The 18,986-nt window shown below is 47.1% G+C and overlaps 2 protein-coding genes across 2 annotated transcripts in view; both read left to right on the top strand.

Moving 5' to 3' along the window:
- Positions 1-6,451, top strand: part of POU6F1 (POU class 6 homeobox 1) — a 40,375-nt gene extending 33,924 nt beyond the window's left edge. The window contains exons 8-11 of the mRNA XM_083427549.1: positions 330-557; positions 2,452-2,590; positions 3,204-3,378; positions 5,509-6,451. Coding sequence (XP_083283675.1) covers positions 330-557; positions 2,452-2,590; positions 3,204-3,378; positions 5,509-5,854 — 888 coding nt within the window. The 3' untranslated portion in view covers positions 5,855-6,451. The remainder of the gene's footprint in view (positions 1-329; positions 558-2,451; positions 2,591-3,203; positions 3,379-5,508) is intronic.
- Positions 6,452-10,694: 4,243 nt separating this feature from the next.
- TFCP2 (transcription factor CP2) overlaps positions 10,695-18,986 on the top strand; it is a 39,235-nt gene continuing 30,943 nt past the window's right edge. Inside the window, exon 1 of the mRNA XM_083427670.1 lies at positions 10,695-11,653. Within this exon, the coding sequence (XP_083283796.1) occupies positions 11,532-11,653 (122 nt within the window). The 5' untranslated portion in view covers positions 10,695-11,531. The remainder of the gene's footprint in view (positions 11,654-18,986) is intronic.

Here is an 18,986-nt window from a genome sequence, read left to right as displayed (position 1 = left end):
CGTTCGTGACTGGACTCAACTGTCAGGGGTCCTTTACCTTTTTATTCCCTGTTTTAAAGCACGCTGAACTATTTTCAGCTGTGAACACACATTTAAAGCATCAAAATAAGGGGGGAAATATGATGTGTAAATATGCACAAGCTTGACTCAGCCCACGAGTAGTTGAAAGTCTCCCTATTCTGCAAACTCTCCCCCCCAACACACCTTTTGTTTCTCATAGCACCGTCACTTTTGTCCTGCCATCCTCCAACCCTGCAAAGGCGAGGGGGAGAGATTTGAGAACCTTTGCACTGCATCCCTGATGCAACTTTCCTTCTCCTCTCTTCCAGGTCATTGGGACTCTTCCGTGGGTGGTGAACCCAGCTGGAATTGCCACAGCCAACGCCGCCCCTGCTACATTGCCGGCACAGAATCTACAGCTGCAGGCAGTGACGCCGCAGCTGCTTTTGAATGCCCAAGGCCAGGTCATTGCCACCTTGGCTAGCAGCACCATCCAGACTGCGACAGCGGCAGCTGTCAGAAAACCTAGCACACCAGAAACTCCAGCAAAGAGTGAGGTGAGCTTCAGCTAGCAAGGACAGCTGATTCTTAGGGGAAACCACTGGCAGACTCTGCAGCAGAAGGATAGGAAGCGGGCGTGCATGGGGCACCCATAGAAAGGGGGGAGGAAATGAACACATCAGACCGGATCCTAAAAACCACTTACAGGAGTTTAAAAGCCTTTCAGGAGGTTGGAGGACCCTCCTGAGTGAAGCGGGTTATGGTGTGGATAATTAAATACAGTGGTGCCTCGCAAGACGAAAAGAATCCGTTCCGTGAGTCTCTTCGTCTAGCGGTTTTTTCGTCTTGCGAAGCAAGCCCATTAGCGGATTAGCGCGATTAGCGGTTTAGCGGCTATTAGCGGCTATTAAAGGCTTAAGGGATTAGCGGATTAGCTGCTAAAAGGCTATTAGCAGCTTAGTGCCTTAGAAAAAGGGGGTGGGGAGCGAAAAAACCCCCCCTGGAATCGCAAGACATTTTCGTCTTGCAAAGCAAGCCCATAGCAAATTCGTCCTGCGAAGCACCTCCAAAACGGAAAACCCTTTCATCTAGCGGGTTTTCCGTCTTGCGAGGCATTCGTCTTGCGGGGCACCACTGTAATGACGCTTGAGATTCTGGTGACCTGTACCCTTGTGGGCTTGGCGGTTGAAATGTATGAAACGACTCCATTGTAAACTGTTATCTGAGGCAGTACAAATATCAGAGCACTACGAATAAATGTTTGTGTCAATCTGTGATGACGCATATGTACAGGCCAGCCAGTGGTGTTAGCCATCACTGGGTGTTCATTGATGCAACGTGTGAGCATGAGCCACATAACCTCATCCTGAGTGAGGGTGAATACAGAAGTTTTTTAGAACCAGTGGGTCACTTTAGCAACACCCTCACTGCATTCAAACTGAGTGCGCCTTTTCTTCGCAAGACCAAGCACTGGAAAAACAGACTCTACTAGTTTTGCAGCTGAAGGCAGATGTGCATGGCACTGATTGGCTGCTGCCTGTGATGTCACTAAAAAGCACATATCCACCACCACCCCAAGGTCCCTTAACAGATTTTCAGTTTTTAAATAATGGTTTTTTAAAAATAATAATAAAAAAAAAACAGACCGCTAGGACAGAACAGTAAAAGAAAGATCAGAAGCCTGAGGGAAGGGACAAAGCTATTGGCTGAGTTGATGTTTCGATTTGCCTCACTGCTGTTTCAGTAGTGAGAATGTGCAGGGTTCATTCTGCAAGTCAGAGACTTGCTGTGACATATGTTTATATCACATCTGCTTCCATTCTAATTTGTATCAGAGGGGACAGGGCTTCCAGGTGGAGGAATACAGTGGTGCCCCGCAAGACGAATGCCTCGCAAGACGGAAAACCCGCAAGACGAAAGGGTTTTCCATTTGCAGAGGCGCTTCACAAGACGAATTTCCCTATGGGCTTGCTTCGCAAGACGAAAATTGACGAAAATTTTTGAGGGTTTTTTTCGCTCCAAAACCCCTTTTTCTGAAGCGCTAAGCTGCTAAAAGCATTTTAAAAGCAAAACCGCTAATCCCTTAAGCCTTAAAAAGCCGTTTTTAGCCCTTAAACTGCCAATAGCGCTAATAGCGCTACTCCGCTAATGGGCTTGCTTCGCAAGACGAAAAAACCGCAAGACGAAAAGACTCCTGGAATGGATTCTTTTTGTCTTGCGAGGCACCACTGTACAGCTTTTGCATTGGGCAAAATTAGCAAACAACAGGCATATTAGTTTGCATGATTCCGATTGTGTGTTTGATCTTCCTTGAGTCACCAGGACTGCAGACAGTCCTTGCTAATTAGGTTTGTTCGTCAAGCCATGCCCCACAGCTCATGAAAACCCCCAGTCTCTGATAATAATAAAAAACCACGTTCTTAACGTCACTCTCTTTTGCTGCCTTGCCAGGTCCAGCCAATTCAACCCGCCCCAACTCTGCCACAGCCAACCATAGTCATTGCAAGCCCACCCCCTGCATCCAAGCTAGCTTCTGCTCCTGTCCCCATCACCTGCTCAGAGACTCCGACTGTCAGCCAGCTGGTTTCCAGTAAGCATCTCTGCGACCCCTTTGGCTTTGGAGGCAGGTGGAGGGGGTGGCTGGTAATGGGAAGTGATTCACGGTCCAAGCCTTATGGCCAGCTGCGGTGGGCGCGCAAGCTGCAGTTTCCTTTGGAAATTAGGAAGTGCCCGATTTGTGTGGCGAGAAAGCATTGCAACCCACGAGGCTGAAGCTAGGCCAGTCTGGGTCTGGTCACTGTCCATCTGAGGACCACAGGGATGTTGCCTTGGGTTCCATGATGCGAGAAAGGTGGGATAGGAATGTAATAAAAATTAAGACACCTGCACAACTCTCTTAGCCTGAAGAAGAGGCTGCTTAGCCTGAAGAGGCCTGTTGTCAGCATTAGCCTTTAGGTGCTGCAACACAGCAGCAGCAGCAGCCTTCTCAGGCTCTTCTCCTGGGTTCCTGCTTTGTGGTGTAAGGTGTCCAAATGTGTGTTCCACTCCTCCACCAACTGCAGTGGACAGCATTTGTTGTGTGCTTGGCTGCAGGAGCCGCAACTGCATAGGGTTAGGATTTCCCCATGTGCCGTGACAGGGGCGTAAATTGCATCTCCTTACTGGTCCTTTTTTTTTCTTTTTTACTTCTTCACTCCCTTTAGAGCCTCAGCCTCCAAACAGCGGAAGCGACGAAGACGGGATCAACCTGGAGGAGATTAGAGAGTTTGCCAAGAACTTCAAGATCCGACGCCTATCTCTGGGTCTAACGCAGACGCAGGTGGGGCAGGCGTTGACCGCTACCGAAGGACCTGCCTACAGCCAGTCAGCCATATGCAGGTGAGATGGATGTTGCTGTTCCCCAGGGCTCCTTCATCCATGACATCTCCACTGAGTCTGCGTGGTTGCCGCACAGTCATGGGATCCAGTATTGGGCATTTGAAATAAATGCTGTGCTTGCCTATTTCCCAGTCCCTTTGAATACACCCTTAAAATATAGCAGTGGGATCTCAAGGTAATATGCTTGCAACCCATCAAATAATGGCCAGTCATCGGATGGCCATGTGTCTTGCATTCAGTCCACGAACACTGAATCATCCTCTGTCTCCAGCCTCATTGGCTTCCCCCAGCCTTAAAAGTACAGTGGTACCTTGGTTCTCAAACTTAATCCGTTCCGGAAGTCCGTTCCAAAACCAAAGCGTTCCAAAACCAAGGCGCGCTTTCCCATAGCAACTAATGCAAAATGGATTAATCCGTTCCAGACTTTTAAAAACAACCCCTAAAACAGCAATTTAACATGAATGTTACTATCTAGCGAGACCACTGATCCATAAAATGAAAGCAATAAACAATGTACTGCAGTCACACAATCAATCAATCAGTAGCTGAACTACTATAGGTTCCACACAGTCACAAAAACAAAACAAAAAAGCCGCAAAAACAAAAATGCAAAATAAATAGCAAAAACAGACAGACCTCAGCGTAACACTCAAAATGGAAGTGTGGCACTCAAAACGGAGCACACTCAGCTTCCGGGAAAATTTCACACACTTACTTCTGGATTTGCAGTGTTTGGGTTCCAAGTTGTTTAAGTACCAAGACATTTGAGAACCAAGGTACCGCTGTATTTGAAAGTATTTAAGAAAATATATAAAGAGAGAAAGAGTTTTCATTTATTCTTTATTTATACTGGTTTACTGAATATTTACAGATAAATTGCAAACAGATAAAAACATTAGCAGGATTATTGTAGTAACCTGCAGTTTCATAAGAGTATATATTTAAAGTAGATGAGCAAATTAAATTAATTTGGATATGCAGAAGATATTTAAAAAATTAAGGAACCACAGAAAGAGGGGGAAGGAAGTCTAACTTTGAAAAGTTAAATTGATTGTAAAACTAAACATGAAAAGTATTTAAGAATATTTTAAAGGATTTGGGGAGTTGAAAGGTTAAAATTTATAAAGATTTAATAGGTTAAGAAATGTTAAAAAGTCCTTAAAATGAGTTTTAAAAGCCTGTAGGTAACTGCCAAGGATGCCACAGTGGGGGTTGCTGCAAGGCTCCCTTAAAACTGATTTATGATGCCGGCTCCTGGGGGTTGAGGGGGCACATAAAAGAGCCTAACACCTAATAAAAGAGAAACCAAGAAACCAACAAGCAATCCCAGTCAAACCACAAAAAAATAGCCTGTGGAACTCAGCTGAGCACACCCTACCATCTTGATGGGAAGTCCCCGAATGGTACTGGCAAATTTGTCAGACCATCAGATGGCCATAACATCCCCCCCACATTTTAACAAAATTAAATTTTGAGTTCTGCTCTGGGCTAAAGGGTTGGTGCCCCAAAATGGAGGGGAAGAGCAGTCTAGCCAGGTACATAGGAAGCTGCCTTCTACCGAGTCAGACCATTTGGCCCACCAAACTCAGTACTGTCTACATGGACTGGCAGGGACGCGGGTGGTGCTGTGGGTTAAACCACAGAGCCTAGGACTTGCCGATCAGAAGGTCGGCGGTTCGAATCCCCGCCACGGGGTGAGCTCCTGTTGCTCGGTCCCTGCTCCTGCCAACCTAGCAGTTCAAAAGCATGTCAAAGTGCAAGTAGATAAATAGGTATCGCTCCAGCGGGAAGGTAAACGGTGTTTCCGTGCACTGCTCTGGTTCGCCAGAAGCGGCTTAGTCATGCTGGTCACATGATCCGGAAGCTGTACACCGGCTCCCTTGGCCAATAAAGCGAGATAAGCGCTGCAACCCCAGAGTCGGTCACGACTGGACCTAATGGTCAGGGGTCCCTTTACCTTTACACTGACTGGCAGCAGCTCTGCAAGGTTTCAGGCAGGGGACATTCCCAGCCCTACTATTGAGACACGAGAGGGACTCAAGATGGGACCTTTAGCATCTTGCTAACCTTTAGTTCAGGTTTCTGTAGGAACTCTCAGTGCTCCTCAATGGTCCTTTGCTGGCTTTCCAGGTTCGAAAAGTTGGACATCACTCCCAAGAGCGCCCAGAAGCTGAAGCCCGTGCTGGAGAAGTGGCTGAGCGAGGCCGAGCTGCGGAACCAGGAGGGCCAGCAGAACCTGATGGAGTTTGTGGGCGGCGAGCCGTCCAAGAAGCGCAAGCGCCGCACGTCTTTCACGCCGCAGGCCATCGAGGCCCTCAACGCCTACTTTGAGAAGAACGCCCTGCCCACGGGCCAGGAGATCACAGAGATCGCCAAGGAGCTCAACTACGACCGGGAGGTGGTCCGGGTCTGGTTCTGCAACCGGCGACAGACTCTCAAAAACACCAGCAAACTCAACGTCTTCCAGATTCCTTGAAGGCGTCAAGCCTCTTGCGTACCCTGTGCGTTGCTGCTGTGAGCACCTTGTGGTGAATATTTCCCTGCACCTGCTGACCCTTTTGACAGTAAAGACTGGAGCGGAAGGAGTGAGATACGGGGTTTCCTCTGGTTTCAATGTGTCCCGGCCTTTCCCCACCCCTCACATGACCCAAATCGTGTAAATGTCAGCCGTGTCCTTCCTTCCTGAGTGTTGTACTGGAGCTGTGAAGGGTTTTAGGAATACATACGCATTTAGCTTCTTTCTGTGTCAGACAAAACATGATCAGGGTTTTTGTTTTCTGAAGGACTTCCTGTGTTTTTTGTTTTTTTTAAAAAATATAGCGTTAGGGATGGCAGCAGAATGGCACCCACCAGAAATTCCTGTTTCATTTCAAGGAGAATGTGTGAAAACCCTATTTCACTTCAACCTATTTTCGTGGACACTTTTATCTCTTCATATCTGGTAACAGGCCCAGATTAACAACATCTACGCAGAATAGTGGCATAATTTATATCTCCTTTTTCTTGTGAATATTATTATTATTATTATACAGAGCACTATTAAACTAAAAGACTTTTTATTCACTGAAGAAAATTATTATTATTATTAGTCCTCTTTAAGTCCCCTGGATCTGCTGCTGTTGTTGCTAACGTTGTTTTAAAAAGCGACAGTTTTGGCGCTTGCAGGCGTGATTTGCTGAATGGGTTCGTATCAGCTCCTCCAAAGTCATGCTGGGAAGGGAGGGGCAGGCAAGGATCAGGCACCCTTCTCCTGCCCTTGTGTTCTGTGGGAACCACACTTCAGCACTGGGGTGGTGGCAAATGCCAGTAGCATCAAACACAAGTGCCTTTTGGAATTGCAAGGAGACTCTAAGCAAGGAAAGGCAGACCTTTGTTGAGAATGACTTCCCAAACTGGGACACCTCTAGGCTGTCTAACTTCCTGGGCAGATGATCTTGGTTCTAAATCCTTGTCAAGTGGGATCTGGGCAAAGGGATTGGCTGAGGCTGCCTTGTCTTCCTCTAGCACCGCAAACCCGGCAGCAGACAGGACGCATAAAAAGCAAGGAATGTGCATGAGGGCTTATTTGGCATACACAGTGCGCTGCAAAGTATGGTGTCAAATGTCATCTTCCACACAGAAGTGATCATGGCTGTTGGAGTAAGGCTGAATCCTTGATTTGGAATGTGACTCATACACAAATGATAATACAGTGGTACCTCGGGTTAAGTAATTAATTTGTCCCGGAGGTCCATTCTGTTCTTAACCTGAAGCACCACTTTAGCTAATGGGGCCTCCTGCTGCTGCTGCTGCGCCGCCGGAGCACGATTTCTGTTCTTATCCTGAAGCAAAGTTCTTAACCTGAAGCACTCTTTCTGGGTTAGCGGAGTCTGTAACCTGAAGCATATGTAACCTGAAGCGTACGTAACCCAAATTTAATCTTCACATGTTGGATCACTAATCCTTTTTTTTCTTCCCCCATCCCCCCTGAACCAGGATTTTTCAAGATGGCCCTCCTTTGCTCACCTTCCGCTTTTAAAAGTAAAGGGTGGCTTCTTCAATTGCACAGTATAAGAAGGGGCTTGTGGGTTGGCTGCACGGGTTTCTCTCCCTCTCTTAGATGAGAGCCTGAATCAGCAAAGGAGACCACTGAGGGGGCCATCTCCCAGGATGAGGCCCTGCTCATAGCCAGCAGGTTGCATGCTGCGGTGCTGCCAGTGCCGACATTTGTGTTTTGACCATTTGCCAACGTGTGTAGCATTCAGTCTGCATGTGGCAGCTGCGCATGGTTGGCAGGGAATTGATATATGCAGGCATGTCATCAATCAAGATTTGACCCTGGACCCAGCGCTCATTGACACAGACGATGGGTTAGAGAATATGCTTTCAAGCATGCCTCAGTCATTCTTCATCTCATCTCAAACGGAAGCAAGGCATCATTCAGTTGTGTCTCCTGGAACCGAACCCGAAACCTGTAGAGTGGGCAAACTGGGAAGATGAATGGGTTGGAGCTAGAGAAGGTGGATTCATTCAGGAAGGGTGCCCACGGTGTGGCACCTTTCCCAAGAACTGGCCCTGCCTCTGAACACCTGGAGCTGCAGGCATGAAGAGCTGTCACAAATATTCCATGCTTGTAAGCTTCCCAGAGGCTTGAAGGCTGACATTTTGGTCTGATCTTATGCTCTATGTTCTGCTTTTCCATTGCCATGACTGTATTCAGTCCAACACACGCAGGGGCTGCTTGTGGTGAATAGCTGTGCTTTACATGAGTCAAGGTTTTATATGCCTGTTGACTTTGTCCATGGAGTTTTCTTGGCAGGGATACTGGAGTGGCTTGCCGGTTCCTGCTCCAGGTGGATCACGTTTCGTCAAAACTCTCCGCTATGACCTGTCCATCTTGGGTGGCCCTGCACGGCATAGCTCATAGCTTCTCTGAGTTATTCAAGCCCCTTCGCCACAACAAGGCAGTGATCCATGAAGGGGGAAAAACCTCGACTCATGTAAAGCACAGCTATTCGCAGTCCCATGGACTACACGAAGATCAAACCTCTCCATTCTGAAGGAAATCAGCCCTGAGTGCTCACTGGAAGGACAGATCGTGAAGCTGAGGCTCCAAGACTTTGGCCACCTCATGAGAAAAGAAGACTCCCTGGAAAAGACCCTGAAGTTGGGGAAGATGGAGGGCACAAGGAGAAGGGGACGACAGAGGATGAGATGGTTGGACAGTGTTCTCGAGGCTAACAGCATGAATTTGACCAAACTGTGGGAGGCAGTGGAAGACAGGAGTGCCTGGCATGCTCTGGTCCATGAGGTCACGAAGAGTCAGACACCACTAAACGACTAAACAACAACAACATGAGTCGAGGTTGGTAGGATGTGAGAGCCTGTCTTTTCAAAGCACAGTTGTGTCCTTCTAACTGAAGAGCTGAAGAACACAAGTGCTACATCCATAGCACACTCTTGAAGCTACAATCAGTAGGTGGCAGCATCAGGCAATAATAGATGACAAGCTGACAAGATCTACACTTATTCAATGAGGTGCCCAATCATTAAAATACTTCCAAGGGAGCAGAGAAACAGGCTAAATTAGCTAGCCCTCTATGGGGGGGACGTTCCTGTGTGCCAGTAAAAGGCTTTTCTCTTACTCCCCTGGCAGAGGCTTTCTTGAGGCTGTTCCTCTGAATTCCATTAGCGTGGCCAAAGGGAACAGACAAGTCTACCCAGTCCCCTTACTCCACAGGAAGACATAGGAGTCCTGGACTTAAACCTGCTGAGACCAATAGCACAGAAGCCAGGCATCCTAGGAGAGGAGGCCTACAGAAGGAAGGTTCATATAGTTGAGAGTAATCTAGGACATAGTAGGAGGAGGCCTGTGAAGGAACAGGCCTGAAATAAAGCGATCCTCTCGCCAGACCAATGCCTTCTTTGATCCCTTTGTCAGGTGTGGGAAGATACTTTTGTTTTGCATGCCACCCCAATCTGCAAGTAGTGTGAGATTCTAGGGGTTCCAGGCACTCATCCAGGGTTCATGTTTCCTTTTGCAGAGGAGGCACAGCGGAGACTGTGGTGTCTTTATTAAATATGGTATATATATATATATATATGCCCCGAACTGAGCTCCCGTGAGCTCTGGTTGGAAAAAAAGCCCTGATAATAACTAAACTGCTGAATTTGGATGATGCACGTTCCCTGCTAAGTGGGGTCAAGGTTGTGGATTTAGGTGTACCTTGGGAAATAATTGGTGGTGCAGCAATAAAACTGCTAGTGCATTTGCAAAGCTAAGCAGGGCCTGATATGGTTTCAAGTTGGATGAGAGACCATGTGTTATGATTCCTGCACTCCAGGGGGTTGGCCCATAGCTGTCAACCGTCCCTTATGTGGCAGGAAAGTCCCTTATCCCAGCACTGTGTCCCGCTGCTGTCCCTTATTGATGATGTCCCTTAAATTTCCCAGGTTTCAAAGGAAGCAGCTCCTCTCCCTCCCTCCCTGCCAGCCAGGGAGGAGGGAGGCTCCAACTGTGTTGCTTGGCTGCGTTGCTCACCCAATAAGGCATCAAAGAACGACTGGCATGCCTTGTGCCACTCAAATAGGCCGTGTTGCTGGGGACATGCCTTTGCTCAGCGCTTCCCAGCGGAGAGGTGACGGTGGTTTTCCTTGCTGCATCCCCTTTGCCGGGTTGCTACGCTGTGGGAACCACCACTTGAAGCTTCGTTTGGCTGCTGGCTGGGCTTTCTGCCTTTGGCTCGGAGGGGCTCAGAGGTTGAACATACCTGTGCTTGGAAAATCCCTTATTTTGGCTGCTGATCCCTTATTTTTGAGGCTGCTGGTCCCTTATTTTCAAATCTGTAAGTTGACAGCTATGGGTTGGCCCAGATGACTTCCGGGATCCCTTCCAACTTTACAATTCTATTATTCGAATTAAAAAAAATAAACCCTGCAACAAACACCATGGGGCTGTCTTCCGAGTAAGTGTGCAAGCAGGTTCAGTCCCTGCGCATCCCGGACTCGCTCAGCACAACCGCGCTGCACCTCGCCCGCTCCAGCATTTAAAGGGTGCCACGAGGGGGAGCGGGAACCCAACGCGCACGCGCGCACCTAGGCCCCCTCCCTCCCTCCATCCCAAGGCACGCAGGCGCCGAGAAGCCCCGCTCCTCTCACCCACGCTTCTGCGCCGGGCACCCAAATAACCACCTTCGAGGCCCCGCCCCTTTCTGCGACTCGGCCTATGGGTCGAGAGAGGCCTCCTCACTCCCGCCCTGCGATTGGCTGAGTGGAGGAGTGGGCAGGGAGGAGGGCCGTGGTTGGCTGCGGGGGAGCGGGGCGGGGCGGGTCGCTTGCCCGGCCGGGCTTCTGCGTGTGTAGCGGAGTTGTCTGCCTTTCTCTCTCTCTCTCTGTCTGTCTCTTTATCTCCCTCCTGCCGCCTCCATGTTGGAGGAGGCCTCGGGGCTGGCGGCGGGAGCGAGCGCGGCTCTGCTGGGCAGCTTCCTCGCGCGCGCGGGTTAGGCGGGGAGGGAGCCACCGGCGGCGAGCGAGGGCGGCCGGGCTCCGCCGTGTGGGGCTGAGGGGGCGCCTGCCTCACGGGGAAGCGCCGGCTGAGGGAGCCGCTTGGGCTTCTCCCGCGTCCTCGGGCGGCGGGAGCCGGAGGGCGTGTTTGGCTCCACGTGGTGGCGGCGGCGGCGGCTGTGGGGAGAGAGAGACCCTCTTCTGGGAGGGGGTCGTTGTGAGGCGACACGCAGTAGGCGCGGGTTGTTACCCACAGTTGGGGTCGCTGAGGGGGGTCGAGTTTGGGGGGCCCAAGACTTCTCCCTCACTCGCGCTCCCTGAAAGCTGCTTGCCTGCCTCTACCCTTCCCACGTGAGGAAACGTAGCTGGGGGGTCGGGTCCCTAGCAGCCCAAAGGGGTGCAGGCTTGGGGGTTGTTTTGCAAAGGCGGCGGGGGGGGGTGCTAAGCGGGACTGCCCCCCACCCCTCAAGAAGATGGGCGTTTGGCCGTTGGGGTTCCCCTCCACGTGGCCGGTGTTCGTCTGAAGGGGAGGCTCTCTGGGATAGGTAATGGTGCCTGGAAAGCTGCCCGGGGCCATCCTGGCGTGCATGTGAGTCTTCCTGGAGGAGCCCCCCCCCCCCACTTTCTCTCTCTGCCCGAGGCTAGTCAGCCCCCCGAGGTGCTGCGCAAAGATGGCTTGGGCTCTGAAGCTGCCCCTCGCGGACGAAGTTATCGAGTCCGGGCTGGTTCAGGACTTCGATGCCAGCCTCTCCGGAATTGGGCAGGAGCTGGGCGCTGGTGCCTACAGCATGAGGTAAGGAAGGGAAATTGCTCTGTCCAGTGGCTTTTTGGAAGGATATCCATCTGATTGATGGAGCTCCTCGAAGGGCTGAGTTCTGAAATATTTATTTGGGAAGGCTGAACTGGCATGTGTCACTTTTCGTCTCTGTGTCTGGTGCACGGAGTTTAATTGAACCAAATGGCATCTCATGTTACTTTTGGTCCAGTATCCTATGAGCCACTGCTTCCTGCTTGCACCATGTGATGTCCTTTTGTAAGGAGGGTGTATTATGAAAATACTGTATGTTGTCATGTCTTCCTCTAAAATGGTGGGGGGACATTAATCTGTCATGCAAGCTACACATCCCCATCCATAACTTGCTGTAGCTTGCTGAATGAAACTGGGGTGTGCAACACAAGCACAGTTTTACCAAGTTGTAAAATAGATAAATCCATGGATGGTAAGACTGTCATAATAAGCTGCACATGTGTCAATCACGTAGCAAGTTTAAGCTTGATCTTGAGTTGATCATACTTTTATCCTGAATAGTTTGATTCCTAACATGTTGCTCTTGCATTAAGCAGTACTGTAAGAATTAAAACTTGGTAATGAACATCAAATTTGCACCTTATTTAGAGTGATTATCTAGTACAGCTTTGCCCAGGATTTTTCTTCATAGCAATAGGATTGTTTAAAACAAATGCTTTTTAGGAAACGGTAAAGTAGAGCCTACTATTACTTCCCGAAGTAACTGTTCACATTCACGTCATCAAAATGTAACTTTCTTGCTTTCACTGCATAACTTGTTGGACACCTAGTTGGATTTCAGAATGCATCTAACCATACTGTATTGATGGCCGACTTTCTGAATCTGACTTCCACAATTTTTCTTTCTTGCAAGTAAGATGCAGCCATTCAGGCTGCCATCTTGGATAGACTCCTTCATAAAAGGAAGGATAGGGCAGATCACATGTTTTTGTGTTGGTCACCTGCTGCTATTTGATAATGGATGGAGGAAGCAGACATAGACATCATAGGAACACTGCTGGATCAGATGAAAGGCCTATCTAGTTGAACATGGTGTCATCACAGCGGCCAGCCAGATGCCTCTGGGAAACCCATGAGCAGCACCTGAGGGAAATGGTAATCTGTTTGAGATCGGCAGCTGCTGGTACTGGAGGCAAACCTCTTAATACTGGAGCTAAATAACCATAATGACTATAATAATAATAATTATTATTTATACCCCGCCCTCCCCAGCCAAGACCGGGCTCAGGGCGGCTAACACCAAATATAAAAACAATAGATTAGAATACAGCTTAAAAAACAAAAAAAACATTAAGATGCAGCCTCATTTCAGTGGAACTCAATCAAAAACTTTTGGGGGGATAAAAACATCAAGTCTTCACCAAGGCTAACTATCCAGAGTGGTCCTACATGGGCCAGAAAAAAGCCAGGGAAGTCCCCAAAAAGGAGTTCCAACACAGAAAGGAAAAAAGAAAGAGAGGGAGGGAATCAAATTGATTCCAAGCCAAAAGCCAGGCGGAACAACTCTGTCTTACAGGCCCTGTGGAAAGAAATCAGATCCTGCAGGGCCCTGGTCTCATGAGGCAGAGCGTTCCACCAGGCCGGAGCCAGTGTTGAAAAGGCCCTGGCTCTGGTTGAGGCTAATTGACTTCCTTAGGGCCCGGGACCTCTAGGCTGTTGCTATTTATGGACCTTGGGGTCCTCCGTGGGGCATATCGGGAGATATGACTAGTAGACGTTGATAGACTTACCCTTCGTGAATTAGTTTGATTTCCTTTTAAAGCTATCCAGTGTAGTGGCCATCACTGTACTTTATGATAGCAAATGCCACAGTTTAGCTAGTTTCCACGTGAATAAATCTGTCCTCACATCTGTCTTGAAACCAAGTGTCCCCAACTTTTATTATAATGAGAGAAGTCATGCCTATCCACTTTCCTTATGCCGTGCATAATTTTAAACACTTCTGTAATGTTCTTGATACCCTCCCACTTGCTTTTTTTCTGAACTAAAAATTAGCTCCAAACATTACAACCTTCCTTCCCTGGGAGACTCCCTCCATCCCTTGGGTTGCTTTTGTTGCATTTTTTGAGCTCTGTAAACTAGTTCCCTGGATCTGCTGTTCAATAAGAATGAATCCAATGCCACTTTTATGTGGTGTACAGACCAAGGATTATTGAAACTTTAAGCTTGTTTTCAATAACTACCCCTGTGTGGGTGGGAAGAAGTAGTCAGGTGTAGCTATTAGATGTAAGGGCAGCTGCCCTCATTCTGACTGAGCACATTTGGGACTTTCCTGAAGTGCTTTTTTTACCTTTTTTACTGGGCTCCATTAGTGTACCAAGAGAATTGAGTCCCCAAAGCCGACACATGGTGAAGGCTGCTTTTTAGATTCCCCGGAAGCTAAGCGCCGTATTTTTCGCTCCATAAGACGCACCTAGTTTTTGGAGGAGGAAAACAAGAAAAAAAAATATTCTGAATCTCAGAAGCTAGAACAACAAGAGGGATCGCTGCGCAGTGAAAGCAGCGATCCCTCTTGCTGTTCTGGCTTCTGGGATAGCCGTGCAGCCTGCATTCGCTCCATAAGACGCACACACATTTCCCCTTACTTTTTAGGAGGGGAAAAGTGAGTCTTATGGAGCAAAAAATACGGTAATTCATGTCCTGTGTCTGCCTTATGCGATTCCTCTTGTTCAGTCACTCTAGATGCAGAACTACCTCCCCTCAGTGGACTATGCTCTGGTAGTTAGCTACATAGAAGCAGGGGGTGATCTTCACAATCTGCATCTGAATGATTAATTGATTGATGTCAGTAACTATAGAATGGTTACATTTATGCTGGCTTAACTTCAGAAATAAAGGTGCTTCATAGGTTGGGTAGGTATACTTTTACAGCTCTTTCCTGATTGCTGCTTACTGAAGGAGGCAGAATACGGAAACTGCTTTACGCATTGATTACAGTATGCTGTCACATTGTAAGGCTGGTGTTTGTGATGAATCCTTAATATGAACTCGGCAAGCCAAATCTTTCTGAAAGACACTTCTCTGGTTTAGTTTCAGCAGAAAGCTAAGTAATTGTTCAGATTCTCTTCCATCTTTGTTGGGGACGGGGAGCAATCAACTTTTCAGCTGACTTGTTTTGGTGAGGGTTAATTTGTTGCATACCATTGAAATTGCATAGATCAGTTGACTGATGGGTAGACAATTCTATCCCATAACATGGGTTTACACTAGACAGCTTTTAGGTTCTTTCCAGTGCTGATCTTCAGTGACATAGGCACTTTTATTTAGATTTGCCCGAAGGAGAAAGAAACATTATAGAAAGGAAATTAAAAATAACAACACTGTGAGCACTAATTTCCCAATGTGACATTTCCTCTTGGTGATGTTGATGCAATCATATAATCCAGCAGTACAACGCGATTAATTGTGTTGCTTTACCTGCTGGCACACTCAGGAGGGACTGAGCCTTCAAGAACCTGGAATTTCACTCACAGCACAGTTACCGTTTCTAAAGGTACATTGGCAGGTTGTGGTGCATGCCATCTGCCACTTGGTAATTATTCCTTAAAATCAGGCATTTTGGAGTTTGCTTTTATTAACTGAGTAATAAAAGAGGTGGAAGCCCAGGGACTAGCTTTCGGTAACTTAGCACTTAATGAATTCTGGAAATCTGCTTGTGACTCTTGAGTTGTTTTTAAAAGTGATGCTTGAGGTAGTAAAATTAGAATTTGTGTGGATGTAGGAATACTGTACATATGTGGAGGTGGCTGAAGCTACTCCAGCTGCCTTCAAAATCTATATCATTACTGCTTTTCTTTATCTGGCATGGGTGGCAGGGAAGCATTTCTGTTTGCTTCCCCCCCCCCCCCCAAAAAAAAACCAACAACTTGCAAAATGACTTTCTCCTTGTACCTATGAGAGCCCAACTATGCAGTCAATGAAATTAGACAAAATGGGTGTGTGTGAATATTAGATGGGTTGAATGACATTCCCCTGTAGAAACATTTAGATATACAACACTTTGGTTTTCTGCACTCTCGGAACAGTGAAAACAGAACTATTTCTCAAATGCTGCCTGTATTCCTTTTGCAAATGATGAATACTATTTATCAGTTGCTTGTGCAATCTGCTGTGCTTCTTAAGTAAAATGTTCTATATTCTGAGGGTTGTTCCCAGTTTTGCACAACACTTGTGCAAGCTGCTTTTTAACAGCGATTCATTCTGCGTGCTGTGATGAAGGCTGAGGAGCTTGACACAAAGTGAATTTTGTTGTTGTCTGTAGGATGAGTCATGTGTTGGGTTTTCTTAAGGGCACAAATGCCTGACAGGCTTGCATTTGGGGCAGGTAAACCTGTGTTTGCAAGGCTTTGTTTTGCTGGAATAAAGCAGTACATTTCTATACTGTACAATCTGTTAATCTAGGTGGTTTTGAGTCTTAAAAGGGGCAATAGGTGACATTGAACATATAAATACTAGCATCTTCATGGTCGTTATCTACACTCTTTCCCCTTTATCTGCATTTTACTGCATGTTCTGGGATTACATTGTGCCCCATTTAATACCAATCTCCTTGTGTAAGAACATAAAAGCCCTTCTAGATACATTTATCTTTCAACACACCCTGGTTATGAAACACTGCCTGGGAGATTTGTCTGGCACCCTCTTCAATGACCGTTGTCTCTTTACTCATCTTTTTCTGCAGGCATTTGTTAATCTGGCTGGCTAGTTTTCGTGTGCTTAACTACTGCTGCTCTCTACTCTTGGAAGTTTTAATTTTCTTCCTTTCCTTAGACTTTGGGTACTGCAATGAAACGTTGCAGTTTGAAATGATTCTGTTGAGTGTTCTACCCACTTAATCCCACCCCCACCCCCACTTGTCATTTCCCTCCCCCTCTCACTCAGCACTGAGTTGTTGCACCATTTTGGATTTTTCCACCCCATTTTGAGGGGTGTCTGCAAACCTCAGGGTTATCCTGCCTCTCCTTGCCTTTCTCTTGTGGATCAGTTGTGCTGTTTTGGCTTCAGCTCAATGAGCACTGGAAGACCAAATCATTATTAGAATAAAATATATCTGCCTAAGTGGGGCTATAAAGTCCGTGTAATCCTGCATACTATTTTCATCAGACACCATCCAGTTGCTTCATGCCCTTTTTGTGGGTTTCCCAGATGTAACAGCCATTCCCTTCTCTTCCTCCCCGCTCCCCTCTCCAGCTCTGCTACAGTGGCTCCCATGCAAGCAATCATAACAAGAGAAATTGAGAAATCAGGGGTGTGGAAGGGGATATGACAAGTACACCAGAGGTCATTCTATGGCAAATGCCTTGCAGCATGGACAGGACTTCAAATTAAGAGCATCAGGTTGGAGCTTTATTGATTAAACAAATACCTAAACCATTTTACAGCTTAAAGGCATTGAGGCGGCCTGTGTACACATTAAAAACAGACTAAAACACAAGCTTTATAAACGACAAAATGAGACATACAAACAACATCAGATACAAAATTGATATTCTATAGATGACTGGGTTACACTCAGTGAAAGCCTTCCTAATGAAAAATGTCTTCAGGTAGGCACCTAAACAGGATTGCGCCAGGCACCTATCTGATTTCAGCTGTTAATTGATTCCACAGAGCTAGAGCTCTATGTCTAACATTGCTCCATGTGCTCCTGATGTAGTTTGAATTGATTGTTCTGTGTAATTGAGCGTTTTGCTCGGGGGCTCATTGCCCTGTGGATATGGCATGTTGTGAGTCTGTCCTGTATATATTTATCTCTAGGGCAGGGGTTGCCAGACTCCGGGCTCGGGGCCAGAATGTGTTTCTCCAGACCTTTTAGTTCAATCTGTGGGACTTTTCCCCAGGCCACACTACTCACTAGTCCTGCTCTGCACCTTCTTTCAAGTGGTTTTTCCTAACTGGAATGCCTCATTGAACTGCAATAATGCATTTTGCTTGCCTAGGTAGAGGGGTGAAATGTCTGACTTTTCATTTGCTGAAATGTAGCCTATTGTATAAAGGAGAGTCACATTCAGAACACTACCTATCTCCCACCATTGGTATTCATCCTCTCCCCCCTCCCCCTCCCACAAAGAATTTGTGACCCTCAGGTTGAAAATGTTTCCCTTCTCTTTTACTAGGGGACAGACGTGTGGGTGGTCCTGTTTCGCCTCTTGTGGTGTAGTGGTTAAAAGCGGTCGTCACGTAATCTGGGGAAGCGGGTTCGCGTCTCCGCTCCTCCACATGCAGCTGCTGGGTGACCTTGGGCCAGTCACACTTCTCTGAAGTCTTTCAGCCCCACTCACCTCACAGAGTGTTTGTTGTGGGGGAGGAAGGGAAAGCCACTTTGAGACTCCTGAAGGGGAGTGAAAGGCAGGATATCAAATCCAAACTCCTCTTCTTATTCTGGCTTTAAATTTTGTGTATTGGGGACAGGAAGTTGTATGGTGGTGGAAAATCAGATAGGTTTGTGGTGATAGCAAGCAGAAAAGAGAGGTGACTGGATACTGTGAAGAACAGGCAGGCTATTATAAAAAGTGTACAAGTGCCTTCCTCTGAAAAACAAGCCTCTTGTAACTGCCTTGGGCTGGTGTTTGAAAAACAAGGAATTGTAAGAGGTTAAAACATGGTGCTTTCTTTAAAAAATCAAAGCTGAGAATCTTGATTCCTGCATTTGATACCTGACCCTGAGCAAACCCCTCTGTGCAGAATCTCTGTAAAAGATTCAGAAAAGTATGGGAGTACTGAAGATCTTCTAACTTCTTCTGGTCACAAACCGGATATGGTGACAGGCAGAATTCCAGTGTGAAGAAATGGGTAGTTCAATGCTCTGGCCTAAATGAGGCTAGAGTTAACTGTGTTAGGGTCAAAGGGCCTTCTTTAATAAGTAATTTCCACTGAGGGTGCTAATTCTGGGTGGTGGATTGTAGGGGGTGGTGGTTGTTTTGAGCTGCTTAACTTGGTTTCCTTTATCATCTTCCCTACAAATGGTTAACCTTTTTATTACACATGAGTGACATGGGAAGCTGACCTTATGGGAATTGTATAGAACTGAACCACAGTAGTACTGATAACTTAAAACTGCTTTATTTCCTAGCTTAGGTGCTCTTATCACAGTTCTGTTTTTAAAAAGACTATTCCTACTTAACTTGGTTGTTAAGGGTCTCTTTGTTGAGTTGTCATCTCTGTGTGGATTTACTGGTATTCTTAATCTAGTACCAAGGTCATTTTTGTAACTTGAAGTTAGGCTTACACATGAACATATGAAAGCTAGTAGCACACCTAAGAGGAGAGAAAAACACCCAGCTAGTTCTTTTTCAACGTAAAGGAACATCCTCGTTTG

This window comes from Podarcis tiliguerta, assembly GCF_965153285.1.
Source record: "Podarcis tiliguerta genome assembly, chromosome: 2".
Taxonomy (NCBI): Eukaryota; Metazoa; Chordata; class Lepidosauria; order Squamata; family Lacertidae; genus Podarcis; species Podarcis tiliguerta.
The sequence above is the reverse complement of the archived record's forward strand: the minus strand, read 5'-3'. Positions and strand labels throughout refer to the sequence as shown.